The sequence below is a fragment of the Somniosus microcephalus genome, unplaced genomic scaffold (genome assembly GCF_052327205.1).
Source record: "Somniosus microcephalus isolate GS21.2 unplaced genomic scaffold, FLI_Smic_1.0 unresolved_chr7, whole genome shotgun sequence".
NCBI classification, from domain to species: domain Eukaryota; kingdom Metazoa; phylum Chordata; class Chondrichthyes; order Squaliformes; family Somniosidae; genus Somniosus; species Somniosus microcephalus.
In genome coordinates this window covers 29,139,725-29,167,177 of record NW_028225185.1, presented here as the reverse complement: position 1 = coordinate 29,167,177, position 27,453 = coordinate 29,139,725, and the positions used below count along the sequence as shown (strand labels likewise).

General features: G+C 57.6%; 1 protein-coding gene across 1 annotated transcript in view; it reads left to right on the top strand.

The window, feature by feature from the left end:
• The window catches only part of LOC147086696 (serine/threonine-protein kinase WNK3-like), a 173,696-nt gene that overhangs the window by 11,656 nt on the left and 134,587 nt on the right, over positions 1–27,453 (top strand). Inside the window, 1 exon segment of the mRNA XM_085978844.1 lies at positions 7,469–8,248. Coding sequence (XP_085834970.1) covers positions 7,730–8,248 — 519 coding nt within the window. The 5' untranslated portion in view covers positions 7,469–7,729.

Here is a 27,453-nt window from a genome sequence, read left to right as displayed (position 1 = left end):
TCAGCCATGATCTCATTGAATGGTGGAGCAGGCTCGAGGGGCTGAATAGCCGACTCCTGCTCCTATCTTCGATGTTTCTATCCCTGGTACCATTCTGGTCAATCTCCCCTTAACCTTCTCTGCTCTAAGGAGAACAATCCCAGCTTCTCCAGTCTCTCCACATCACTGAAGTCCCTCATCCCTGGTACCATTCTGGCCAATCTCCCCTTAACCTTCTCTGCTCCAAGGAGAACAACCCCAGCTTCTCCAGTCTCTCCACATCACTGAAGTCCCTCATCCCTGGTACCATTCTGGTCAATCTCCCCTTAACCTTCTCTGCTCTAAGGAGAACAATCCCAGCTTCTCCAGTCTCTCCACATCACTGAAGTCCCTCATCCCTGGTACCATTCTGGTCAATCTCCCCTTAACCTTCTCTGCTCTAAGGAGAACAACCCCAGCTTCTCCAGTCTCTCCACATCACTGAAGTCCCTCATCCCTGGTACCATTCTGGTCAATCTCTCCTTAACCTTCTCTGCTCCAAGGAGAACAATCCCAGCTTCTCCAGTCTCTCCACGTCACTGAAGTCCCTCATCCCTGGTACCATTCTGGTCAATCTCCCCTTAACCTTCTCTGCTCTAAGGAGAACAACCACAGCTTCTCCAGTCTCTCCACATCACTGAAGTCCCTCATCCCTGGCACCATTCTGGTCAATCTCCCCTTAACCTTCTCTGCTCCAAGGAGAACAAGCCCAGCTTCTCCAGTCTCTCCACATCACTGAAGTCCCTCATCCCTGGTACCATTCTGGTCAATCTCCCCTTAACCTTCTCTGCTCCAAGGAGAACAAGCCCAGCTTCTCCAGTCTCTCCACATCACTGAAGTCCCTCATCCCTGGTACCATTCTGGTCAATCTCCCCTTAACCTTCTCTGCTCCAAGGAGAACAAGCCCAGCTTCTCCAGTCTCTCCACATCACTGAAGTCCCTCATCCCTGGGACCATTCTGGTCAATCTCCCCTTAACCTTCTCTGCTCTAAGGAGAACAATCCCAGCTTCTCCAGTCTCTCCACATCACTGAAGTCCCTCATCCCTGGTACCATTCTGGTCAATCTCCCCTTAACCTTCTCTGCTCTAAGGAGAACAACCCCAGCTTCTCCAGTCTCTCCACATCACTGAAGTCCCTCATCCCCGGTACCATTCTGGTCAATCTCCCCTTAACCTTCTCTGCTCTAAGGAGAACAACCCCAGCTTCTCCAGTCTCTCCACATCACTGAAGTCCCTCATCCCTGGTACCATTCTGGTCAATCTCCTCTGCACCCTCTCCAAGACCTTGACATCCCTCCTGAAGTGTAGTGCCCAGAATTGAACACAATACTCCAGCTGAGGCCCATCCAGTGATTGGTAAAGGTTTACCATGACTTCCTTGTTTTTTGTATTCAGTGCCCCTACTTACAAAGCCAAGTATCCCATATCTTAACGGCCCTGCCACCTTCAGAGAGTTGTGACGACGCACCCCCAGGTCCCGCTGCTCTTTCAACCCTCTTCTCAGAATAGTACCGTTTAGATGATACTGCCTCTTGCTGTTGAATTGTGCCATGCTGTTTGGCGGTCTGTGAATACCAATGCTGGCACACTCTCTCACATCGGGGGAGGGTGTATGACTCAACTGTTTCTAACAACGAAAGACTCGCGTTTCTCCAGCGCCTTTCACCACCTCAGGACGTCCCGAAGCGCCTCACAGCCAGTGAAGGACTTTAGAAGCGCGGCCACTGTTGTAACGTGGGAAACGCGGCAGCCAATTTGCGCACAGCAAGCTCCCACAGACAGCAATGTGATCATGACCAGATAATCTGTTTTAGCAATATAAACTAAAGGGTACAATCCTAAAGGGGGTGCAGGAACAGAGGGTCCTGGGGGTATATGTGCACCAATCGTTGAAGGTGGCAGGGCAGGTTGAGAAAATGGTTAAAAAAAGCACACGGGATCCTGGGCTTCATAAATAGAGGCATAGAGCACAAAAACAAGGAATTTATGATGAACCTTTATAAAACACTGGTTCGGCCTCAACTGGAGTCTTGTGGCCAATTCTGGGCACCGCACTTTAGGAAGGATGTGAAGGCCTTAGAGAGGGTGCAGAAAAGATTTACAAGAATGGTTCCAGAGATGAGGGACTTCAGTGACGTGGAGAGACTGGAGAAGCTGGGATTGTTCTCCTTGGAGCAGAGAAGGTTAAGGGGAGATTGACCAGAATGGTACCAGGGATCAGGGACTTCAGTGATGTGGAGAGACTGGAGAAGCTGGGGTTGTTCTCCTTAGAGCAGAGAAGGTTGAGAGGAGATTTGATCGAGGCGTTCAAAATCATGAGGGGTGTGGACAGAGTAGATAGAGAGAAACTGTTCCCATTTGCGGAAGGGTCGACATCCAGAGGACACAGATTTAAGGTGATTGGCAGAAGAACCAAAGGCGACATGAGGAAACTCCCTCGGTACCGCCCCTCCGGCAGCGCGGCGCTCCCTCGGTACCGCCCCTCCGGCAGCGCGGCGCTCCTCGGTACCGCCCCTCCGGCAGCGCGGCGCTCCTCGGTACCGCCCCTCCGGCAGCGCGGCGCTCCCTCGGTACCGCCCCTCCGGCAGCGCGGCGCTCCCTCGGTGCCGCCCCTCCGGCAGCGCGGCGCTCCCTCGGTACCGCCCCTCCGGCAGCGCGGCGCTCCCTCGGTACCGCCCCTCCGGCAGCGCGGCGCTCCCTCGGTACCGCCCCTCCGGCAGCGCGGCGCTCCCTCGGTACCGCCCCTCCGGCAGCGCGGCGCTCCCTCGGTACCGCCCCTCCGGCAGCGCGGCGCTCCCTCGGTACCGCCCCTCCGGCAGCGCGGCGCTCCCTCGGTACCGCCCCTCCGGCAGCGCGGCGCTCCCTCGGTACCGCCCCTCCGGCAGCGCGGCGCTCCCTCGGTACCGCCCCTCCGGCAGCGCGGCGCTCCCTCGGTACTGCACTGGGAGTGTCAGCCTGGATTTTCGTGCTCAAGTTTATGGAGTGGGACTCGAACCCACAACATTCTGACTCTCGGAATGAGACCCACTGATCCTCGGCTGACTCATTCGAGGGGGGGGTCGAGACAGCCCGTACACTCTGACGATCTGCATAGAATCGTAGAAACTTGCAGCACAGAAAGGCCATTGGGCCCGCCCTGCCTACGCTGTCTCTTTGAAAGGTACATGAATTAGACTCTGTGGACGGGGCTGGTTGTTTCTCGACATTAAAGGCCCTGTATTGGTGCCAGTCATTGTTGGGTTTTCTGGCAGCTGGTCGCCCGTTACTTGTTTTGGTCGTGCCACAGCGATCGGCGGTGACTTGGAGCGCTTCCCCTGCCTTTGAGAGCGCAGAAAAGCTGTCGGCTCGGACAATTCAAGCCCTCCTCCCTGACTCCGCTCTACGGCCCTCCGTGTTTTAATGTCGGAGGCCCCCAGGTTCCACCGCGCTTTTTTGTTTTGTTTTCAGCCTACATAAATTGAAGAGCCTAAAGCACCGGATATGGTGCAAAATGACTGCTTGTTAAAAGGTTAAACACCTGTATAATTATTCCGCTGATTCATGCCTCCGCCTTAAGGAAATGCTCATCTGCTTAATCATTTAAAAAAAGAAATCGTTCAGCTCACCGCCGCCTTGGCTAATTGTCAGTCTGTGTGAGTCTGGCGCTGCCCAATTTGTTTTTGTCTGCCTGAAGGTGGGCCGATTATCTCCTGCTTACTGCGTGCAGGCAGGCGAAGGCGGTGGCGAGTTCAGGAGCAGGGTAAACTTCACGAGGCACAGGCTGGAGGCGCGGAAATGTTGGATTGGCTGTGCGCCGCTGAGCGGGAGTGTTGGCTGGGCCTCGTACGGAGCGTTCGAGAGACCTGGCTTCGAGGGTTGGCTGCTGGCTTTAGGTGGTGTCGTTCGGCCAATGGTGCGCCAGGGGTGTGTAGCTAAGTCAAAGGGACACCTTGCTGCAGGTGAGCCGTTGCTTATTGCGAGCCCCGGCAGCCTGTTGAGTGCAGGAAATGAGTCATGTGGGTACGAAGCAGTAATTCCTGTCTGGTCCGTCTCCTTGGGTATGTAACAGCAGCAGTGAATCTGCTCTCTCTCGTTCTTGCATAGGCTTGTCTGGCTCCCGCAACCTTTAAAAAATCCCTTTCCTCTCTTTCGCCCCCTCAGTTGTACCACTATGTTGGACATCCTGGAGAGGCCAGACTTTTTCGTACCGGCAGAGACCGCTGCACTCGGGACAGAGCAGGGAGACGCGAGCAGCGGGGGCAGGAGGAAAATGCGCTTGTTTTTAGACAGGAGCGGCGCTGTCGCCCACCCAAAGTGTCTTGGGTGCACTCGACCTGGCCGGAGCGGGGAGAGGGCGGGGGGTGGGGGTGACAGTTGGCGCTGTTCATCCTTGCAGAGAGAACCTGGAACCCTTCACCGCAAGTGGCTGTTGAAACAAGAGACTGTAACATCGTCTAACAAGGATTTACAAAGGGGCAGGGGAATGAGATGAGTGCAGCGACAGCGCTGGCACAGATTTGATGGGCCAAATGGACCTCCTTTGCTGTAACTCTACAATCGGGCTCTGTAAAACGGAAGTCGCTTCCTGTCACTGCAGTTTCCCTTTCGATGTAAAACTCTTCGAAATGGCAGACCTTAACTTGCCCGCTGGTTAAAAATCATTTATACTAAAAAAAGAGTCTCCCGATTGGAGTCAGTCCTTTAGAAATTACCTGTGTTGAGAATGTGTTAATTTAGTATTCAGCAACAAGGCTATTTGTGATTGGATTGTGCCTGTCTTGTCTGTCCACCCCTGAGCAGAGAGGTCAGTAACCGGGGGGGGGGGGGGGGGGGCAGAGATTTAAAGTCATTGGGAGAAGGATTAGAGGGGAGTTGAGGAGAACTTTCTTCACCCAGAGGGTGGTGGGGCTCTGGAACTCACTGCCTGAAAGGGTGGTCGAGGCAGAAACCCTCATCGCATTTAAAAAGTACTTGGATACGCACTCGAAGCGCCGTAGATATATTTCTCAAGGCTAAAGGGATCAAGGGATATGGGGAGAAGGCAGGGACAGGGTACTGAATTTGGATGATCAGCCATGATCGCATTAAATGGCGGAGCAGGCTCGAGGGGCCGAATGACCGACTCCTGCTCCTATCTTCTATGTTTCTATGTGACCCACAGGGCTACGGACCGAGCGCTGGACAGTGGGATTAGGCTGGAGAGCTCTTTGTCGGCCGGCACGGACACGAGGGGCCGAATGGCCCCCTTCTGTGCCGTAAACTTCTATGATTCTGTTCTGAGTCTGCCTGTGCCTGTCTCCCTGTCCCTGTTAAAATAGTCAGGATATCAGGCATGTGTTTCAAAGTATGATGTGAGGCATGAAATTGACAATTTATTTTACAATTGAGAGAGGAAAAGGATGCTGTAACTTGTACTGAAGCCACAGGATATAACTGAACAACCAGCTGAATGCTGCCGGTTATGGAAATCTGATACAAAAAAAAATAGAAGATGCTGGATGTGTTCAGCCGGGTCCGAGGCATCCCTTCTGGATAGAGCAGGGAGTTCAGAGTGCTTCGGGTACGTCCCTTTCATCAGAGAGCTCTCTCCACGAGGGCTGCCTGATCCACTGAGGCTTTGCAGCATCTAAAGCTGGTGTTTTAGCCAGCCCAGATTTCTTTCTAACCCAGACCCCTGGTTCAGTGCTGCATCCGGGAGTAAATTCATTACCAGTCCCTGCAGCTGGGGGCGTGTGGTGCAGTAAAGACCAAATGACAAAGCGGCAAACATTATTATGCCTCAGTTATTTTCTCATCGCAAACGAAAAGCACCTAATGCTGCGTTGATGAGTCGTAAGAGCCTGGAAGAGGTCCCAAGTTCAAACCCTGTACGTTGTCAGCTTGAGAGCTCTCGGCCAAAGCAGCGGGGGCAGTCACTCGGCTAATCAGCCGGGCTCCTGATTTCAGCCCAGCGACTGCTCCTTGGCAAGTTCAGCGCCCGTGAAAACTGGGTGAGTTCAGGACCAAGTGTGGCTGTGATGCTCTCCTCTCCCCAGTGTCAGCCGGGGCCTCGCTCTCACCCGAGTCGGGAGCTTGTGGGTTCAAGTCCCACTCCAGAGACTTGAGTACAAAAGTCTAGGCTGACACTCCCAGTGCAGTTCGGAGGGGCAGTACTGAGGGAGCGTCGCACTGTCGGAGGGGCGGTACTGAGGGAGCGCCGCACTGTCGGAGGGGCGGTACTGAGGGAGCGCCGCACTGTCGGAGGGGCAGTACTGAGGGAGGGCCGCACTGTCGGAGGGGCAGTACTGAGGGAGCGCCGCACTGTCGGAGGGGCGGTACTGAGGGAGCGCTGCACTGTCGGAGGGGGCGGTACTGAGGGAGTGCTGCACTGTCGGAGGGGCGGTACTGAGGGAGTGCTGCACTGTCGGAGGGGGCGGTACTGAGGGAGCGCCGCACTGTGGGAGGGGCAGTACTGAGGGAGCGCCGCACTGTCGGAGGGGCGGTACTGAGGGAGCGCCGCACTGTCGGAGGGGCGGTACTGAGGGAGCGCTGCACTGTCGGAGGGGGCGGTACTGAGGGAGTGCTGCACTGTCGGAGGGGGCGGTACTGAGGGAGCGCCGCACTGTGGGAGGGGCAGTACTGAGGGAGCGCCGCACTGTCGGAGGGGCGGTACTGAGGGAGCGCCGCACTGTCGGAGGGGCAGTACTGAGGGAGCGCCGCACTTTCGGAGGGGCGGTACTGAGGGAGCGCCGCTCTGTCGGAGGGGCGGTACTGAGGGAGCGCCGCTCTGTCGGAGGGGCCGTCTTTCGGATGAGACGTTAAACCGAGGCTCCGTCTGCCCTCTCAAGTGGATGTAAAAGATCCCACGGCCACTATTGGAAGAAGAGCGGGGGGGAGTTCTCCCCGGTGTCCTGGGGCCAATATTTATCCCTCAATCAACATAAGTAAAACAGCTGATCTGATCATTATCACATTGCTGCTTGTGGGAGCTTGCTGTGCGCAAATTGGCTGCCGCGTTTCCTACATTACAACAGTGACCACACTTCAAAGAAAGTCCTTCATTGCCTGTAAAGCGCTTTGGGACGTCCGGTGGTGGTGGTGAAAGGTGCTGGAGAGACGCGAGTCTGTCTTTCATTCCTCCTCCTTGCCCCGTGATAGATGCTGTCACACATCAAGAATGGCTGCTTGGGCGAGGGGATGGCGGGGGGCGACACACTGCCTGTGTAAGTGCAACTACCCCCCAGCATCAGTTACTGGCTTCAGGAAAGGAGGGGAGAGAGAGACGAGCTGGTAAACTTTAAGTAACTTGCTGGCTTCCCTGATTGAGAAGGCAAGCGTACAGAGGCGTGACTATGACGGGCCACTAAACTGGCTAGTTCTCTTTCAATGCACTGCGCTGCTGTCGTTTTTTATGCTTCATTTGTCTAAAGATTTGTTACGACCCATTTCCTTGTTTTCTCTTTCCCCTTAAAATGTATTTTTGTCTTTACAGAGAATTTGGTGTCCTGTGGCTGTCTGTCATATGAATATGATTAAGAACTGAAGAGGAAGGCTGTGCTTTTTTCCTTCTCTTCCCTTCCCCTCCCCAAGGGGCACTGTTTCTGCATGTTCAAAGAGATGCCTGCTTAAAGTGCAGCGGAACCATCCAGTCGCCATGTCCTAAGTTAAACGAGGTGCTTTAAAAGATTGGTTGGTCTGACGAGAGAGAGGGTTTCTCTCTCTTTGCTTTATAAAAATAAACTGCACTTGCAAGATGGCCACGGACCCAGGAGAGCCGACTGGCCCAGGGGACTCCAGCAAACCCGGCGGGGTAACCCCCAGCTCGAGCCAGAGCTCCACCAGCAACGACTCGAGCTCGATCGCGATGCCCGGCCAAGAGGAGACGGACGCCGGCGGGGGCGGCCCCTCGTCTCTCCCGCGGCCGGACACGGGCGCCGAGAACCACCGCTTCGTGCGGCGGAGCGTGGAGCCGGTCGACCGAGAAGCGGCCGCCCGCCACGCGCCCGCCGCCGAGAGCCAGGCCTGCGCCAGCGCGCCGGAGGGCAGGAGCGAGCAGGCGGCGCCCAAAGCCGCTCCGGAAGGACCTAAGGATTCGTCGAAGGAGCGGACCGAGAAAGAGAATGAAGAGGAGGCCGAAATGAAGGCAGTCGCCACCTCTCCGGGAGGCCGGTTCTTGAAGTTTGACATCGAGCTGGGGAGAGGAGCCTTCAAGACCGTGTATAAAGGGCTGGACACAGAGACCTGGGTGGAAGTGGCTTGGTGCGAACTGCAGGTCAGTGCACTGTTCCTCTTTAGTTTTTTGTATTCACGCGTGACCAACACATGCCAGGCACGGGCTGCCTTGCGGGGATAAGTGCAACAAGCTGCACACGGCCGGGGGGCGCGCAGAATAGGAGGATCCCGTATCTGATTTCCAGCCTCTGCTGATTCGGGACGCTGCAATTAACCTTTGCTTGATTGGGCGAGGAAATGCAACAAAAAAAATCAATCAGTCAGGGTTCCCGTTTCTGATTGGTATCCGGTGACCCCTGTGGTATGTGCCCGTGAGGTGGAGAGTGAGGTCATTCAAAACCGTGCTGCCCCGTGTCCGAACTCGCACCAAGTCCCGTTTACCCATCACCCCCTGTGCTCGCTGACCTACATTGGCTCCCGGTCCGGCAACCCCTCGATTTCAAAATTCTCCATCCTCATCTTCAAATCCCTCCGTGGCTCTCGCCCCTCCCTATCTCTGTAACCTCCTCCAGCCCCTACAACCCTCCCTATCTCTGTATCCTCCTCCAGCCCCTACAACCCTCCCTATCTCTGTAACCTCCTCCAGCCCCGACAACCCTCCCTATCTCTGTAACCTCCTCCAGCCCCTACAACCCTCTCTATCTCTGTAACCTCCTCCAGCCCCTACACCCCTCCCTATCTCTGTAACCTCCTCCAGCCCCTACAACCCTCCCTATCTCTGTAACCTCCTCCAGCCCCTACAACCCTCCCTATCTCTGTAACCTCCTCCAGCCCCAACAACCCTCTCTATCTCTGTAACCTCCTCCAGCCCCTACAACCCTCCCTATCTCTGTAACCTCCTCCAGCCCCTACAACCCTCCCTATCTCTGTAACCTCCTCCAGCCCCTACAACCCTCCCTATCTCTGTAACCTCCTCCAGCCCCTACAACCCTCCCTATCTCTGTAACCTCCTCCAGCCCCGACAACCCTCCCTATCTCTGTAACCTCCTCCAGCCCCTACAACCCTCCCGATCTCTGTATCCTCCTCCAGCCCCTACAACCCTCCCTATCTCTGTAACCTCCTCCAGCCCCTACAACCCTCCCTATCTCTGTAACCTCCTCCAGCCCCTACAACCCTCCCTATCTATGTAACCTCCTCCAGCCCCTACAACCCTCCCTATCTCTGTAACCCTCCCTATCTCTGTAACCTCCTCCAGCCCCTACAACCCTCCCTATCTCTGTAACCTACTCCAGCCCCTACAACCCTCCCTATCTCTGTAACCTCCTCCTGCCCCTACACCCCTCCCTATCTCTGCAACCTCCTCCAGCCCCAACAACCCTCCCTATCTCTGTAACCTCCTCCAGCCCCTACAGCCCTCCCTATCTCTGTAACCTCCTCCAGCCCCTACAACCCTCTCTATCTCTGTAACCTCCTCCAGCCCCCTACACCATTCCCTATCTCTGTAACCTCCTCCAGCCCCTACACCCTCCCTATCTCTGTAACCTCCTACAACCCTCCCTATCTCTGTAACCTCCTCCAGCCCCTACAACCCTCCCTGTCTCTGTAACCTCCTCCAGCCCCTCCAACCCTCCTAGGTCTCTCTAACCTCCTCCAGCCTCCACACCCCTCCCTATCTCTGTAACCTACTCCAGCCCCTACAACCCTCCCTATCTCTGTAACCTCCTCCTGCCCCTACACCCCTCCCTATCTCTGCAACCTCCTCCAGCCCCAACAACCCTCCCTATCTCTGTAACCTCCTCCAGCCCCTACAGCCCTCCCTATCTCTGTAACCTCCTCCAGCCCCTACAACCCTCTCTATCTCTGTAACCTCCTCCAGCCCCTACAACCCTCCCTATCTCTGTAACCTCCTCCAGCCCCTACAACCCTCCCTATCTCTGTAACCTCCTCCAGCCTCCCTATCTCTGTAACCTCCTCCAGCCCCTACAACCCTCCCTATATCTGTAACCTCCTGCAGCCCCTACAACCCTCCCTATCTCTGTAACCTCCTCCAGCCCCTACACCTCTCCCTATCTCTGTAACCTCCTCCAGCCCCTACAACCCTCCCTATCTCTGTAACCTCCTCCAGCCCCTACAACCCTCCCTATATCTGTAACCTCCTCCAGCCCCTACAACCCTCCCTATCTCTGTAACCTCCTCCAGCCCCTACAACCCTCCCTATCTCTGTAACCTCCTGCAGCCCCTACAACCCTCCCTATCTCTGTAACCTCCAGCCCCTTCAACCCTCCCTATCTTTGTAACCTCCTCCAGCCCCCACAATCTCTGCGCTCCTCCAATTCTGGCGCCTCGCCCATCCCCCTGATTTCCATCGCTCCACCATTGGCGGCCGTGCCTTCAGCCGCCTGGGCCCCGAGCTCTGGAATTCCCTCCCTAAACCTCTCCGCCTCTCTCTCTCCTCCTTTAAGATGCTCCTTAAAACCAGCCTCCCTGACCCAGCTTTTGGTCACCTGCCCCTAATATCTCCTTATGTGGCTCGGTGTCAAATTGTGTTTGATAATCGCTCATGTGACGCACCTTGGGACGTTTTGCTACGTTAAAGGGATCAATACAAGCTGTTGTTTTTGAGGAAGGAAGGAAGGAATATCTCCAGGCGGGAGTGGGGCCAATAATGTTCATGCCCCATGTGTTTACGCCCATGTGGAACGTTAAACGAGGCATCTCATTCTTTCAGCGCCCTGAATAAGTACAGGGGGAAAGGAGAGGCACAGAATAGAACGCTGCCCGTACACTGGACCAGACACGTTCCCACCAAGCCCATTCGGTGTGATTTCTCACCGGTTATCGGTAAAGGTAAAATCTCACAACTGATACCTCAGTTCAATCGCGACACTGACGTAGAATTTACAGCTCACAACCGACCCAGGCCCACGCCGGCGTTTCTGCTTCACACGAGCCTCCTCCTCCTCCCACCCCTCTTCATCTCACCCCGTCGCCATATCCTTCGATTCCTTCCCCCCCCTTCACGTGTTTACCCAGCTTCCCCTTGAATGCATCTGCGCTACGACCAATGTTCCCTTTCGCTTATTCTTTGGGGCGCGCGGCCCATTCAAAGTACCAGGCGTGCGCGCCGTTTCCCCAACTTGACAGTCGGTGGGAGCTGCCGAGTGCCTCATGGCCGCGTAGCTTGAAGGGAACGTTGACTGCGACTCCACGACGCGATTCTTACAGCCCCCCCTCCCCGCGTTGCCACCTCTCCGGTTGGTTGAGCGGGCTGTTGAGAGAGTTCTAAACATCGATGTGGGGGCTGGTATTTTTTTATTTCTGAAGAAAGAGATGAAAAGCCTCTGGCGGCGTTGGTTATGAAGGATTCAATAAGTTTTCCCCACCGTGCAGGGCAAGCCTCCAGAGCTGGCGCCACCTTGGCGTTGCCTTGGGGGGCGTGCCGAAAATTGCCAACCCCCCCGCCCCGTGTGTAAGATGCCGCACGGCCCTGCGGCGGTGAACTTGATCCTCGGCCTGTTCCTATAGTGACTGGGCATGGTCAGCAGGTGCACACACTCTGCCAGAGGAAGTGGAAAATACGGGATCCGCTTACACTCCCGGTGGGTGCGCGGTGTCGGGTCAACCATGGTGTCGAGCTCAGCTTTTTTTTTTCAGGAAACCTATACGCAAAGTAGATGAGACCTTTGTTAACACACCAGCTAATGATGTAAAACATCAGCCTTGGCATGCGGCAGGACCAGCTTCTGGGCTAATGATTCCGTGCAGCGCAGTGTCTTCAGGTGCTTGAAAGGGGATTGTGCTCCTGTCTTTCCCACTGCTGGGGCGGGGAGGGGAGGGCCAGGTGTTTTACATAGGAACATAGAAGATAGGAGCAGGAGTCGGCCATTCGGCCCCTCGAGCCCTCTCCGCCATTCAATGAGATCATGGCTGATCATCCAAATTCAGTACCCTGTCCCTGCCTTCTCCCCATATCCCTTGATCCCTTTAGCCTTAAGAAATATATCCAACTCTTTCTTGAATATATTTAATGAATTGGCCTCAACTGCCTTGTGTGGTAGAGAATTCCACAGGTTCACCACTCTCTGGGTGAAGAAATTCCTCCTCATCTCAGTCCTAAATGGCTTACCCCTTATCCTTAGACTGTGACCCCTGGTTCTGGACTCACCGGCCATCGGGAACATCCTTCCTGCATCTAGTCTGTCTCGTCCTGTTCGAATTTTATAAGTTTCAATGAGATCCCCCCTAATTCTTCTAAACTCCAGCGAGTACAAGCCTAATCGACCCAATCTCTCCTCATACGTCATTCCTGCCATCCCAGGTATCAGTCTGGTGAATCTTCGCTGCACTCCCTCCATGGCAAGAACATCCTTCCTCAGATAAGGCGACCAAAACTGCACACAATACTCAAGGTGTGGTCTCACCAAGGCCCTGTACAACTGCAGCAAGACATCCTTGCTCCTGTACTCAAACCCTCTCGCTATGAAGGCCAACATACCATTTGCCTTCTTAACCGCCTGCTGCACCTGCATGCTTACCTTCAGCGACTGGTGCACAAGGACACCCAGGTCCCGTTGCACTTCCCCTTCTCCCAATCTATTGCCGTTCAGATAATAATCTGCCTTCCTGTTTTTGCCACCAAAGTGGATAACCTCGCATTTATCCACATTGTACTGCATCTGCCCAATCGCCCAACCTGTCCAAATCATACTGGAGTTTCTCTGCATCCTCCTCACAGCACAGACGCCCACCCAGCTTTGTGTCGTCTGCAAACTGTTCAGTTGTAAGGTTTGGGGGCGTCTTCAGGGTGTGAAAGTTGCCACTTTTTTAGGTACAAGTTTGTTTGTTCTTTATTTTTTATGGGGAGGGGAGGGGGTTTCTTGTGGCGATGTGCTGTTTCTTTCTCGTTGCAAATCTGACACGACTGACCCCCGCGTCGATCAACTAAAAGGCAAAAGACGCTGGAAGTGCACGGGGGTCCTTCAGTGCTGGAAATTGGTCAACAACTTTGTCATAGCCGATGTTCCCTGTAAATTTTCATTTGGGTGCGCGGCCCTTTCAACTTTTTTGCGCAAGCGCGGTTATTTCCACTGTGAAGCTGGTGAGCGGCCTGCGCGGGACCTCCAGACCCATGCGCAGCCCCGCAGCTCAACAGAAACATTGGTCACAGCCCAGTTCCGATGCAGGGTTCCAACCAAAGTTGAAAGCTCTGGCACGCTCTGTCTCTGTCTCTGTCTTGCGCTCGCTCTCTCCCTCTCTCTCTGGTGCTCTCTCTCTCCCTCTCTGGCGCTCTCGCACGCTCCCTCCCTCTCTGGCGCGCGCTCTCCCTCTCTCTGTCTCTGGTGCGCGCTCTCGCTCTCCCTCTCCCTCTCCCTCTCCCTCTGCTGCGCTCTCTCTCTCTCTCTCTCTCTCTCTCTCTCTCTCTCTGGTGCGCGCTCTCTCTCGCTCGCGCTCTCTCTGGTGCGCGCTTTCTCCCTCCCCCTCTCTCTGGCGCTCTCTCTCCCTCCCTCACTCGCGCGCTCGCTCCCTTTCTCGCTCGCTCTCTGACGCTCGCTCTCTCTCTCTCTCTCTCTGGTGCGCGCGCGCTCTCTCTCTCGCTTGCTCTCTGGCGCTCGCTCTCTCTCTCTCTGGTGCGCGCGCGCTCTCTCTCTCTCTCACTCGCTCTCTGGCGCTCTCTCTCTCTCTCTCTCTCTCTCTCTCTCTGGTGTGCGCTCTCTCCCTCCCCCTCTCTCTGGCGCTCTCTCTCCCTCCCTTTCTCTCTGGCGCTCTCCCTCTCTCTCTCTGGCACGCGCTCGCTCTCTCGCTCTCTCTCTGGCGCGCGCTCGCTCTCTCTCGCTCTCTCTCTGGCGCGCGCTCGCTCTCTCTCTGGCTCGCTCTCTCTCTGGCGCGCGCTCTCTCTGGCACGCGTGCTCGCGCTCTCCCTCTCTCTCGCTCTCTGGCGCGCGCTCGCGCTCTCTCTGGCACGCGCTCGCTCTCTGGCGCGTGCTCGCTCTCTCTCTGGCGCGCGCTCGCTCTCTGGCGCGCGCTCGCTCTCTCTCTGGCGCTCGCTCGCTCTCTCTCTGGCGCTCGCTCGCTCTCTGGCGCGCGCTCGCTCTCTCTCTGGCGCGCGCTCGCTCTCTGGCGCGCGCTCGCTCTCTCTCTGGCGCGCGCTCGCTCTCTCTCTGGCGCGCGCTCGCTCTCTCTCTGGCGCGCGCTCGCTCTCTCTGGCGCGCGCTCGCTCTCTCTCTGGCGCGCGCTCGCTCTCTCTCTGGCGCGCGCTCGCTCTCTCTGGCGCGCGCTCGCTCTCTCTCTGGCGCGCGCATCGCTCTCTCTCTGGCGCGCGCCTCGCTCTCTCTCTGGCGCGCGCGTCGCTCTCTCTGGCGCGCGCGCTCGCTCTCTGGCGCGCGCTCGCTCTCTCTCTGGCGCGCGCTCGCTCTCTGGCGCGCGCTCGCTCTCTCTGGCGCGCGCTCGCTCTCTCTCTGGCGCGCGCTCGCTCTCTCTCTGGCGCGCGCTCGCTCTCTCTCTGGCGCGCGCTCGCTCTCTCTCTGGCGCGCGCTCGCTCTCTCTCTGGCGCGCGCTCGCTCTCTCTCTGGCGCGCGCTCGCTCTCTCTCTGGCGCGCGCTCGCTCTCTCTCTGGCGCTCGCTCTCTCTCTGGCGCGCGCTCGCTCTCTCTCTGGCGCGCGCTCGCTCTCTCTCTGGCGCGCGCTCGCTCTCTCTCTGGCGCGCGCTCGCTCTCTCTCTGGCGCGCGCTCGCTCTCTCTCTGGCGCGCGCTCGCTCTCTCTCTGGCGCGCGCTCGCTCTCTCTCTGGCGCGCGCTCGCTCTCTCTCTGGCGCGCGCTCGCTCTCTCTCTGGCGCGCGCTCGCTCTCTCTCTGGCGCGCGCTCGCTCTCTCTCTGGCGCGCGCTCGCTCTCTCTCTGGCGCGCGCTCGCTCTCTCTCTGGCGCGCGCTCGCTCTCTCTCTGGCGCGCGCTCGCTCTCTCTCTGGCGCGCGCTCGCTCTCTCTCTGGCGCGCGCTCGCTCTCTCTCTGGCGCGCGCTCGCTCTCTCTCTGGCGCGCGCTCGCTCTCTCTCTGGCGCGCGCTCGCTCTCTCTCTGGCGCGCGCTCGCTCTCTCTGGCGCGCGCTCGCTCTCTCTCTGGCGCGCGCTCGCTCTCTCTCTGGCGCGCGCTCGCTCTCTCTGGCGCGCGCTCGCTCTCTGGCGCGCGCTCGCTCTCTCTGGCGCGCGCTCGCTCTCTGGCGCGCGCTCGCTCTCTCTGGCGCGCGCTCGCTCTCTCTCTGGCGCGCGCTCGCTCTCTCTCTGGCGCGCGCTCGCTCTCTCTCTGGCGCGCGCTCGCTCTCTCTCTGGCGCGCGCTCGCTCTCTCTCTGGCGCGCGCTCGCTCTCTCTCTGGCGCGCGCTCGCTCTCTCTCTGGCGCGCGCTCGCTCTCTCTCTGGCGCGCGCTCGCTCTCTCTCTGGCGCGCGCTCGCTCTCTCTCTGGCGCGCGCTCGCTCTCTCTCTGGCGCGCGCTCGCTCTCTCTCTGGCGCGCGCTCGCTCTCTCTCTGGCGCGCGCTCGCTCTCTCTCTGGCGCGCGCTCGCTCTCTCTCTGGCGCGCGCTCGCTCGCTTGCTCTCTGGCGCGCGCTCGCGCTCTCTGGCGTGCTTCCTGTTGGATTTCAGATTGCCAACGTTTTGGGTTTTGGCTCCTCCCAAGTTGTCTGGAGTTAGCTTCTTGTCTGCACGAGTTTGAATTTATATGACCTTGTGAGGAGAATTGGAAATTCTGTCCACGATGCCCAGGCAATAAAAACCAGTGACCCGGAACAAAAATTAAGAAAAGATTCCATTTAAGGCTGGTGTTTTTCCCCCTTCTTGGGCAGGCTTCTGCCCATCCTGCTCGTCAGCTGGTTGCAAGGAAGTGTGGGAGAAGGGCCTCGGTAAAAAAGAAAGACTTAGATTTATATAGCGCCTTACACAACCTCCGAATGTCCCAAAACGCTTTAATGCCAATGAAGTACTTTCTAAAGTGTTGTGACATGGGAAACGCGGCAGCCAGTTTGCCCACAGCAGGTTCCCACAAACACATCTCTCTAGGTGTTTGTTGAGAGATAGATTTCAGCCATGACACCAGGGAGAACTCTCCTGCTCCTCTTCAAAATACCCAAGAGGGCAGGTTTAATGTCTCATTTTAAAGATGGCACCACCGACAGTGCGGCGCTCCCTCAGTACCGCCCCTCCGACAGTGCGGCGCTCCCTCAGTACCGCCCCTCCGACAGTGCGGCGCTCCCTCAGTACCGCCCCTCCGACAGTGCGGCGCTCCCTCAGTACCGCCCCTCCGACAGTGCGGCGCTCCCTCAGTACTGCCCCTCCGACAGTGCGGCGCTCCCTCAGTACTGCACAGCGATAGTGCGGCGCTCCCTCAGTACCGCCCCTCCGACAGTGCGGCGCTCCCTCAGTACTGCCCCTCCGACAGTGCGGAGCTCCCTCAGTACTGCCCCTCCGACAGTGCGGCGCTCCCTCAGTACTGCCCCTCCGACAGTGCGGCGCTCCCTCAGTACCGCCCCTCCGACAGTGCGGCGCTCCCTCAGTACTGCACAGCGATAGTGCTGAGAACAGCTCTTTCCAAACCTCCCAACTCACAAAATCCAAATGGGGCAAACCAGCCAATAGGACAAATGGAGGGGAGATGAGAATGTTTTTTATGCAGCGAGTTGTTGTGATCTGGAATGCGCTGCCTGAAAGGGCGGTGGGAGCAGATTCAATAGTAACTTTCGAAAAGAGAAATTGGAGAAATACATGAAGGGGAGAAATGTGCCGGGCTGTGGGGAAAGAGCATGGGGAGTGGGACTAATTGGAGAGCTCGTTCAAAGAGCCAGCACAGGCACGATGGGCCGAATGGCCGCCTTCTGTGCTGTATCTCTCAACCCTGCCTTTGTTACCTCCAGACTTGACTCTTCCAACGCACACCTGGCCGGCCTCCCAGATTGCACCCTCCGTACACTTGAGGTCATTCAAACCTTGGCTGCCCGTGTCCGAACTCGCACCAAGTCCCGGTCACTGCCTGTGATCGCTCACCGGTTGAGCAACGTCTCATTTTAAAAAAAGAATTCTCATCCTCATGGTCAAATCCCTCCGCGGCCTCCTCCGGCCCCCCTCCCTATCTCTGTAACCTCCTCCGGCCCCCCTCCCTATCTCTGTAACCTCCTCCGGCCCCCCTCCCTATCTCTGCAACCTCCTCCGGCCCCCTTCCCTATCTCTGTAACCTCCTCCGGCCCCCCTCCCTATCTCTGTAACCTCCTCCGGCCCCCTTCCCTATCTCTGTAACCTCCTCCGGCCCCCCTCCCTATCTCTGTAACATCCTCCGGCCCCCTTCCCTATCTCTGTAACCTCCTCCGGCCCCCCTCCCTATCTCTGTAACATCCTCCGGCCCCCTTCCCTATCTCTGTAACCTCCTCCGGCCCCCTCCCTATCTCTGTAACCTCCTCCGGCCCCCTTCCCTATCTCTGTAACCTCCTCCGGCCCCCCTCCCTATCTCTGTAACCTCCTCCGGCCCCCTTCCCTATCTCTGTAACCTCCTCCGGCCCCCCTCCCCATCTCTGTAACCTCCTCCGGCCCCCCTCCCTATCTCTGCAACCTCCTCCGGCCCCCTTCCCTATCTCTGCAACCTCCTCCGGCCCCCCTCCCTATCTCTGTAACATCCTCCGGCCCCCTTCCCTATCTCTGTAACCTCCTCCGGCCCCCTTCCCTATCTCTGCAACCTCCTCCGGCCCCCCTCCCTATCTCTGCAACTTCCTCCGGCCCCCCTCCCTATCTCTGTAACCTCCTCCGGCCCCCTTCCCTATCTCTGTAACCTCCTCCAGCCCCCTTCCCTATCTCTGTAACCTCCTCCGGCCCCCTTCCCTATCTCTGGAACCTCCTCCGGCCCCTACAACACTCCCTATCTCTGTAACCTCCTCCAGCCCCTACAACACTCCCTATCTCTGTAACCTCCTCCAGCCCCTACAACCCTCCCTATCTCTGTAACCTCCTCCAGCCCCTACAACCCTCCCTATCTCTGTAACCTCCTCCAGCCCCTACAACCCTCCCTATCTCTTTAACCTCCTCCAGCCCCTACATCCCTCCTATCTCTGTAACCTCCTCCAACCCCATTCCCTATCTCTGTAACCTCCTCCGGCCCCCTTCCCTATCTCTGTAACCTCCTCCAGCCCCTACACCCCTCCCTATCTCTGTAACCTCCTCCAGCCCCAACAACCCTCCCTATCTCTGTAACCTCCTCCAGCCCCGACAACCCTCCCTATCTCTGTAACCTCCTCCAGCCCCTACACCCCTCCCTATCTCTGTAACCTCCTCCGGCCCCCTCCCTATCTCTGTAACCTCCTCCAGCCCCTACAACCCTCCCTATCTCTGTAACCTCCTCCAGCCCCTACAACCCTCCCTATCTCTGTAACCTCCTCCAGCCCCTACACCCCTCCCTATCTCTGTAACCTCCTCCGGCCCCCTCCCTATCTCTGTAACCTCCTCCAGCCCCTACAACCCTCCCTATCTCTGTAACCTCCTCCAGCCCCAACAACCCTCCCTATCTCTGTAACCTCCTCCAGCCCCGACAACCCTCCCTATCTCTGTAACCTCCTCCAGCCCCTACAACCCTCCCTATCTCTGTAACCTCCTCCGGCCCCCTTCCCTATCTCTGTAACCTCCTCCAGCCCCTACACCCCCTCCCTATCTCTGTAACCTCCTCCAGCCCCCTACAACCCTCCCAATCTCTGTAACCTCCTCCAGCCCCTACAACCCTCCCTATCTCTGTAACCTCCTCCGGCCCCTACAACCCTCCCTATCTCTGTAAACTCCTCCAGCCCCTACACCCCTCCCTATCTCTGTAACCTCCTCCAGCCCCTACATCCCTCCCTATCTGTGTAACCTCCTCCAGCCCCTACACCCCTTCCTATCTCTGTAACCTCCTCCAGCCCCCTACAACCCTCCCTATCTCTGTAGCCTCCTCCAGCCCCTACAACCCTCCCTATCTCTGTAACCTCCTCCAGCCCCAACAACCTTCCCTATCTCTGTAACCTCCTCCAGCCCCTACAACCCTCCCTATCACTGTAACCTCCTCCAGCCCCTACAACCCTCCCTATCTCTGTAACCTCCTCCAGCCCCTACAACCCTCCCTATCTCTGTAACCTCCTCCAGCCCCGACAACCCTCCCTATCTCTGTAACATCCTCCAGTCCCTACACACCTCCCTATCTCTGTAACCTCCTCCAGCCCCGACAACCCTCCCTATCTCTGTAACCTCCTCCAGCCCCAACAACCCTCCCTATCTCTGTAACCTCCTCCAGCCCCTACAACACTCCCTATCTCTGTAACCTCCTCCAGCCCCCACAACCCTCCCTATCTCTGTAACCTCCTCCAGCCCCCTTCCCTATCTCTGTAACCTCCTCCGGCCCCCTTCCCTATCTCTGTAACCTCCTCCAGCCCCTACACCCCTCCCTATCTCTGTAACCTCCTCCAGCCCCTACAACCCTCCCTATCTCTGTAACCTCCTCCAGCCCCTACAACCCTCCCTATCTCTGCAACCTCCTCCAGCCCCTACACCCCTCCCTATCTCTGTAACCTCCTCCGGCCCCCTCCCTATCTCTGTAACCTCCTCCAGCCCCGACAACCCTCCCTATCTCTGTAACCTCCTCCAGCCCCTACAACCCTCCCTATCTCTGTAACCTCCTCCAGCCCACACAACCCTCCCTATCTCTGTAACCTCCTCCAGCCCCTACAACCTTCCCTATCTCTGTAACCTCCTCCAGCCCCTACAACCCTCCCTATCTCTGTAACCTCCTCCAGCCCCTACAACCCTCCCTATCTCTGTAACCTCCTCCAGGCCCTACAACCCTCCCTATCTCTGTAACCTCCTCCAGCCCCTACAACCCTCCCTATCTCTGTAACCTCCTCCAGCCCCTACAACCCTCCCTATCACTCTAACCTCCTCCAGCCCCGACAAGCCTCCCTATCTCTGTAACCTCCTCCAGCCCCGACAACCCTCCCTATCACTGTAAACTCCTCCAGCCCCTACAACCCTCCCTATCTCTGTAACCTCCTCCAGCCCCTACAACCCTCCCTTTCTCTGTAACCTCCTCCAGCCCCTACAACCCTCCCTATCTCTGTAACCTCCTCCAGCCCCTACAACCCTCCCTATCTCTGTAACATCCTCCAGTCCCTACACACCTCCCTATCTCTGTAACCTCCTCCAGCCCCAACAACCCTCCCTATCTCTGTAACCTCCTCCAGCCCCTACAACCCTCCCTATCTCTGTAACCTCCTCCAGCCCCTACAACCCTCCCTATCTCTGTAACCTCCAACAGCCCCTACAACCCTCCCTATCTCTGTAACCTCCTCCAGCCCCCTTCCCTATCTCTGTAACCTCCTCCAGCCCCCTTCCCTATCTCTGTAACCTCCTCCAGCCCCTACAACCTTCCCTATCTCTGTAACCTCCTCCAGCCCCCTTCCCTATCTCTGTAACCTCCTCCAGCCCCCTTCCCTATCTCTGTAACCTCCTCCAGCCCCTGCAACCCTCCCTATCTCTGTAACCTCCTCCAGCCCCTACAACCCTCCCTATCTCTGTAACCTCCTCCAGCCCCCTTCCCTATCTCTGTAACCTCCTCCAGCCCCCTTCCCTATCTCTGTAACCTCCTCCAGCCCCTACAACCTTCCCTATCTCTGTAACCTCATCCAGCCCCCATCCCTATCTCTGTAACCTACTCCGGCCCCCTTCCCTATCTCTGTAACCTCCTCCAGCCCCTACAACCCTCCCTATCTCTGTAACCTCCTCCAGCCCCTATACCCCTCCCTATCTCTGTAACCTCCTCCAGCCTCTACACCCCTCCCTATCTCTGTACCCTCCTCCAGCCCCTACAACCCTCCCTATCTCTGTAACCTCCTCCAGCCCCTACAACCCTCCCTATCTCTGTAACCTCCTCCGGCCCCCTCCCTATCTCTGTAACCTCCTCCAGCCCCTACAACCCTCCCTATCTCTGTAACCTCCTCCAGCCCCGACAACCCACCCTATCTCTGTAACCTCCTCCAGCCCCTACATCCCTCCTATCTCTGTAACCTCCTCCAGCCCCCTTCCCTATCTCTGTAACCTCCTCCGGCCCCCTTCCCTATCTCTGTAACCTCCTCCAGCCCCTACACCCCTCCCTATCTCTGTAACCTCCTCCAGCCCCTACAACCCTCCCTATCTCTGTAACCTCCTCCAGCCCCTACAACCCTCCCTATCTCTGTAACCTCCTCCAGCCCCTACACCCCTCCCTGTCTCTGTAACCTCCTCCGGCCCCCTCCCTATCTCTGTAACCTCCTCCAGCCCCTACAACCCTCCCTATCTCTGTAACCTCCTCCGGCCCCCCTCCCTATCTCTGTAACCTCCTCCGGCCCCCTTCCCTATCTCTGTAACCTCCTCCGGCCCCCCTCCCTATCTCTGTAACATCCTCCGGCCCCCTTCCCTATCTCTGTAACCTCCTCCGGCCCCCCTCCCTATCTCTGTAACATCCTCCGGCCCCCTTCCCTATCTCTGTAACCTCCTCCGGCCCCCTCCCTATCTCTGTAACCTCCTCCGGCCCCCTTCCCTATCTCTGTAACCTCCTCCGGCCCCCCTCCCTATCTCTGTAACCTCCTCCGGCCCCCTTCCCTATCTCTGTAACCTCCTCCGGCCCCCCTCCCCATCTCTGTAACCTCCTCCGGCCCCCCTCCCTATCTCTGCAACCTCCTCCGGCCCCCTTCCCTATCTCTGCAACCTCCTCCGGCCCCCCTCCCTATCTCTGTAACATCCTCCGGCCCCCTTCCCTATCTCTGTAACCTCCTCCGGCCCCCTTCCCTATCTCTGCAACCTCCTCCGGCCCCCCTCCCTATCTCTGCAACTTCCTCCGGCCCCCCTCCCTATCTCTGTAACCTCCTCCGGCCCCCTTCCCTATCTCTGTAACCTCCTCCAGCCCCCTTCCCTATCTCTGTAACCTCCTCCGGCCCCCTTCCCTATCTCTGGAACCTCCTCCGGCCCCTACAACACTCCCTATCTCTGTAACCTCCTCCAGCCCCTACAACACTCCCTATCTCTGTAACCTCCTCCAGCCCCTACAACCCTCCCTATCTCTGTAACCTCCTCCAGCCCCTACAACCCTCCCTATCTCTGTAACCTCCTCCAGCCCCTACAACCCTCCCTATCTCTTTAACCTCCTCCAGCCCCTACATCCCTCCTATCTCTGTAACCTCCTCCAACCCCATTCCCTATCTCTGTAACCTCCTCCGGCCCCCTTCCCTATCTCTGTAACCTCCTCCAGCCCCTACACCCCTCCCTATCTCTGTAACCTCCTCCAGCCCCAACAACCCTCCCTATCTCTGTAACCTCCTCCAGCCCCGACAACCCTCCCTATCTCTGTAACCTCCTCCAGCCCCTACACCCCTCCCTATCTCTGTAACCTCCTCCGGCCCCCTCCCTATCTCTGTAACCTCCTCCAGCCCCTACAACCCTCCCTATCTCTGTAACCTCCTCCAGCCCCTACAACCCTCCCTATCTCTGTAACCTCCTCCAGCCCCTACACCCCTCCCTATCTCTGTAACCTCCTCCGGCCCCCTCCCTATCTCTGTAACCTCCTCCAGCCCCTACAACCCTCCCTATCTCTGTAACCTCCTCCAGCCCCAACAACCCTCCCTATCTCTGTAACCTCCTCCAGCCCCGACAACCCTCCCTATCTCTGTAACCTCCTCCAGCCCCTACAACCCTCCCTATCTCTGTAACCTCCTCCGGCCCCCTTCCCTATCTCTGTAACCTCCTCCAGCCCCTACACCCCCTCCCTATCTCTGTAACCTCCTCCAGCCCCCTACAACCCTCCCTATCTCTGTAACCTCCTCCAGCCCCTACAACCCTCCCTATCTCTGTAACCTCCTCCGGCCCCTACAACCCTCCCTATCTCTGTAAACTCCTCCAGCCCCTACACCCCTCCCTATCTCTGTAACCTCCTCCAGCCCCTACATCCCTCCCTATCTGTGTAACCTCCTCCAGCCCCTACACCCCTTCCTATCTCTGTAACCTCCTCCAGCCCCCTACAACCCTCCCTATCTCTGTAGCCTCCTCCAGCCCCTACAACCCTCCCTATCTCTGTAACCTCCTCCAGCCCCAACAACCTTCCCTATCTCTGTAACCTCCTCCAGCCCCTACAACCCTCCCTATCACTGTAACCTCCTCCAGCCCCTACAACCCTCCCTATCTCTGTAACCTCCTCCAGCCCCTACAACCCTCCCTATCTCTGTAACCTCCTCCAGCCCCGACAACCCTCCCTATCTCTGTAACATCCTCCAGTCCCTACACACCTCCCTATCTCTGTAACCTCCTCCAGCCCCGACAACCCTCCCTATCTCTGTAACCTCCTCCAGCCCCAACAACCCTCCCTATCTCTGTAACCTCCTCCAGCCCCTACAACACTCCCTATCTCTGTAACCTCCTCCAGCCCCCACAACCCTCCCTATCTCTGTAACCTCCTCCAGCCCCTACAACCCTCCCTATCTCTGTAACCTCCTCCAGCCCCCTTCCCTATCTCTGTAACCTCCTCCGGCCCCCTTCCCTATCTCTGTAACCTCCTCCAGCCCCTACACCCCTCCCTATCTCTGTAACCTCCTCCAGCCCCTACAACCCTCCCTATCTCTGTAACCTCCTCCAGCCCCTACAACCCTCCCTATCTCTGCAACCTCCTCCAGCCCCTACACCCCTCCCTATCTCTGTAACCTCCTCCGGCCCCCTCCCTATCTCTGTAACCTCCTCCAGCCCCGACAACCCTCCCTATCTCTGTAACCTCCTCCAGCCCCTACAACCCTCCCTATCTCTGTAACCTCCTCCAGCCCACACAACCCTCCCTATCTCTGTAACCTCCTCCAGCCCCTACAACCTTCCCTATCTCTGTAACCTCCTCCAGCCCCTACAACCCTCCCTATCTCTGTAACCTCCTCCAGCCCCTACAACCCTCCCTATCTCTGTAACCTCCTCCAGGCCCTACAACCCTCCCTATCTCTGTAACCTCCTCCAGCCCCTACAACCCTCCCTATCTCTGTAACCTCCTCCAGCCCCTACAACCCTCCCTATCACTGTAACCTCCTCCAGCCCCGACAAGCCTCCCTATCTCTGTAACCTCCTCCAGCCCCGACAACCCTCCCTATCACTGTAAACTCCTCCAGCCCCTACAACCCTCCCTATCTCTGTAACCTCCTCCAGCCCCTACAACCCTCCCTTTCTCTGTAACCTCCTCCAGCCCCTACAACCCTCCCTATCTCTGTAACCTCCTCCAGCCCCTACAACCCTCCCTATCTCTGTAACATCCTCCAGTCCCTACACACCTCCCTATCTCTGTAACCTCCTCCAGCCCCAACAACCCTCCCTATCTCTGTAACCTCCTCCAGCCCCTACAACCCTCCCTATCTCTGTAACCTCCTCCAGCCCCTACAACCCTCCCTATCTCTGTAACCTCCTCCAGCCCCTACAACCCTCCCTATCTCTGTAACCTCCTCCAGCCCCCTTCCCTATCTCTGTAACCTCCTCCAGCCCCCTTCCCTATCTCTGTAACCTCCTCCAGCCCCTACAACCTTCCCTATCTCTGTAACCTCCTCCAGCCCCCTTCCCTATCTCTGTAACCTCCTCCAGCCCCCTTCCCTATCTCTGTAACCTCCTCCAGCCCCTGCAACCCTCCCTATCTCTGTAACCTCCTCCAGCCCCGACAACCCTCCCTATCTCTGTAACCTCCTCCAGCCCCCTTCCCTATCTCTGTAACCTCCTCCAGCCCCCTTCCCTATCTCTGTAACCTCCTCCAGCCCCTACAACCTTCCCTATCTCTGTAACCTCATCCAGCCCCCATCCCTATCTCTGTAACCTACTCCGGCCCCCTTCCCTATCTCTGTAACCTCCTCCAGCCCCTACAACCCTCCCTATCTCTGTAACCTCCTCCAGCCCCTATACCCCTCCCTATCTCTGTAACCTCCTCCAGCCTCTACACCCCTCCCTATCTCTGTACCCTCCTCCAGCCCCTACAACCCTCCCTATCTCTGTAACCTCCTCCAGCCCCTACAACCCTCCCTATCTCTGTAACCTCCTCCGGCCCCCTCCCTATCTCTGTAACCTCCTCCAGCCCCTACAACCCTCCCTATCTCTGTAACCTCCTCCAGCCCCGACAACCCACCCTATCTCTGTAACCTCCTCCAGCCCCTACATCCCTCCTATCTCTGTAACCTCCTCCAGCCCCCTTCCCTATCTCTGTAACCTCCTCCGGCCCCCTTCCCTATCTCTGTAACCTCCTCCAGCCCCTACACCCCTCCCTATCTCTGTAACCTCCTCCAGCCCCTACAACCCTCCCTATCTCTGTAACCTCCTCCAGCCCCTACAACCCTCCCTATCTCTGTAACCTCCTCCAGCCCCTACACCCCTCCCTGTCTCTGTAACCTCCTCCGGCCCCCTCCCTATCTCTGTAACCTCCTCCAGCCCCTACAACCCTCCCTATCTCTGTAACCTCCTCCAGCCCCTAGAACCCTCCCTTTCTCTGTAACCTCCTCCAGCCCCGACAACCCTCCCTATCTCTGTAACCTCCTCCAGCCCCCACAACCCTCCCTATCTCTGTAACCTCCTCCAGCCCCTACAACCCTCCCTATCTCTGTAACCTCCTCCAGCCCCTACAACCCTCCCTATCTCTGTAACCTCCTCCAGCCCCTACATCCCTCCTATCTCTGTAACCTCCTCCAGCCCCTTTCCCTATCTCTGTAACCTCCTCCGGCCCCCTTCCCTATCTCTGTAACCTCCTCCAGCCCCTACACCCCTCCCTATCTCTGTAACCTCCTCCAGCCCCCTACACCCCTCCCTATCTCTGTAACCTCCTCCAGCCCCCTTCCCTATCTCTGTAACCTCCTCCAGCCCCTACAACCTTCCCTATCTCTGTAACCTCCTCCAGCACCCTTCCCTATCTCTGTAACCTCCTCCAGCCCCCACAACCCTCCCTATCTCTGTAACCTCCTCCAGCCCCTACACCCCTCCCTATTTCTGTTACCTCCTCCAGCCCCTACACCCCTCCCTATCTCTGTAACCACCTCCGGCCCCCTTCCCTATCTCTGTAACCTCCTCCAGCCCCTTCACCCCCTCCCTATCTCTGTAACCTCCTCCAGCCCCCTACAACCCTCCCTATCTCTGTAACCTCCTCCAGCCCCTACAATCCTCCCTATCTCTGTAACCTCCTCCAGCCCCTACATCCCTCCCTATCTGTGTAACCTCCTCCAGCCCCTACACCCCTTCCTATCTCTGTAACCTCCTCCAGCCCCCTACAACCCTCCCTATCTCTGTAGCCTCCTCCAGCCCCTACAACCCTCCCTATCTCTGTAACCTCCTCCAGCCCCAACAACCTTCCCTATCTCTGTAACCTCCTCCAGCCCCTACAACCCTCCCTATCACTGTAACCTCCTCCAGCCCCTACAACCCTCCCTATCTCTGTAACCTCCTCCAGCCCCTACAACCCTCCCTATCTCTGTAACCTCCTCCAGCCCCGACAACCCTCCCTATCTCTGTAACATCCTCCAGTCCCTACACACCTCCCTATCTCTGTAACCTCCTCCAGCCCCGACAACCCTCCCTATCTCTGTAACCTCCTCCAGCCCCAACAACCCTCCCTATCTCTGTAACCTCCTCCAGCCCCTACAACACTCCCTATCTCTGTAACCTCCTCCAGCCCCCACAACCCTCCCTATCTCTGTAACCTCCTCCAGCCCCTACAACCCTCCCTATCTCTGTAACCTCCTCCAGCCCCCTTCCCTATCTCTGTAACCTCCTCCGGCCCCCTTCCCTATCTCTGTAACCTCCTCCAGCCCCTACACCCCTCCCTATCTCTGTAACCTCCTCCAGCCCCTACAACCCTCCCTATCTCTGTAACCTCCTCCAGCCCCTACAACCCTCCCTATCTCTGCAACCTCCTCCAGCCCCTACACCCCTCCCTATCTCTGTAACCTCCTCCGGCCCCCTCCCTATCTCTGTAACCTCCTCCAGCCCCGACAACCCTCCCTATCTCTGTAACCTCCTCCAGCCCCTACAACCCTCCCCATCTCTGTAACCTCCTCCAGCCCACACAACCCTCCCTATCTCTGTAACCTCCTCCAGCCCCTACAACCTTCCCTATCTCTGTAACCTCCTCCAGCCCCTACAACCCTCCCTATCTCTGTAACCTCCTCCAGCCCCTACAACCCTCCCTATCTCTGTAACCTCCTCCAGGCCCTACAACCCTCCCTATCTCTGTAACCTCCTCCAGCCCCTACAACCCTCCCTATCTCTGTAACCTCCTCCAGCCCCTACAACCC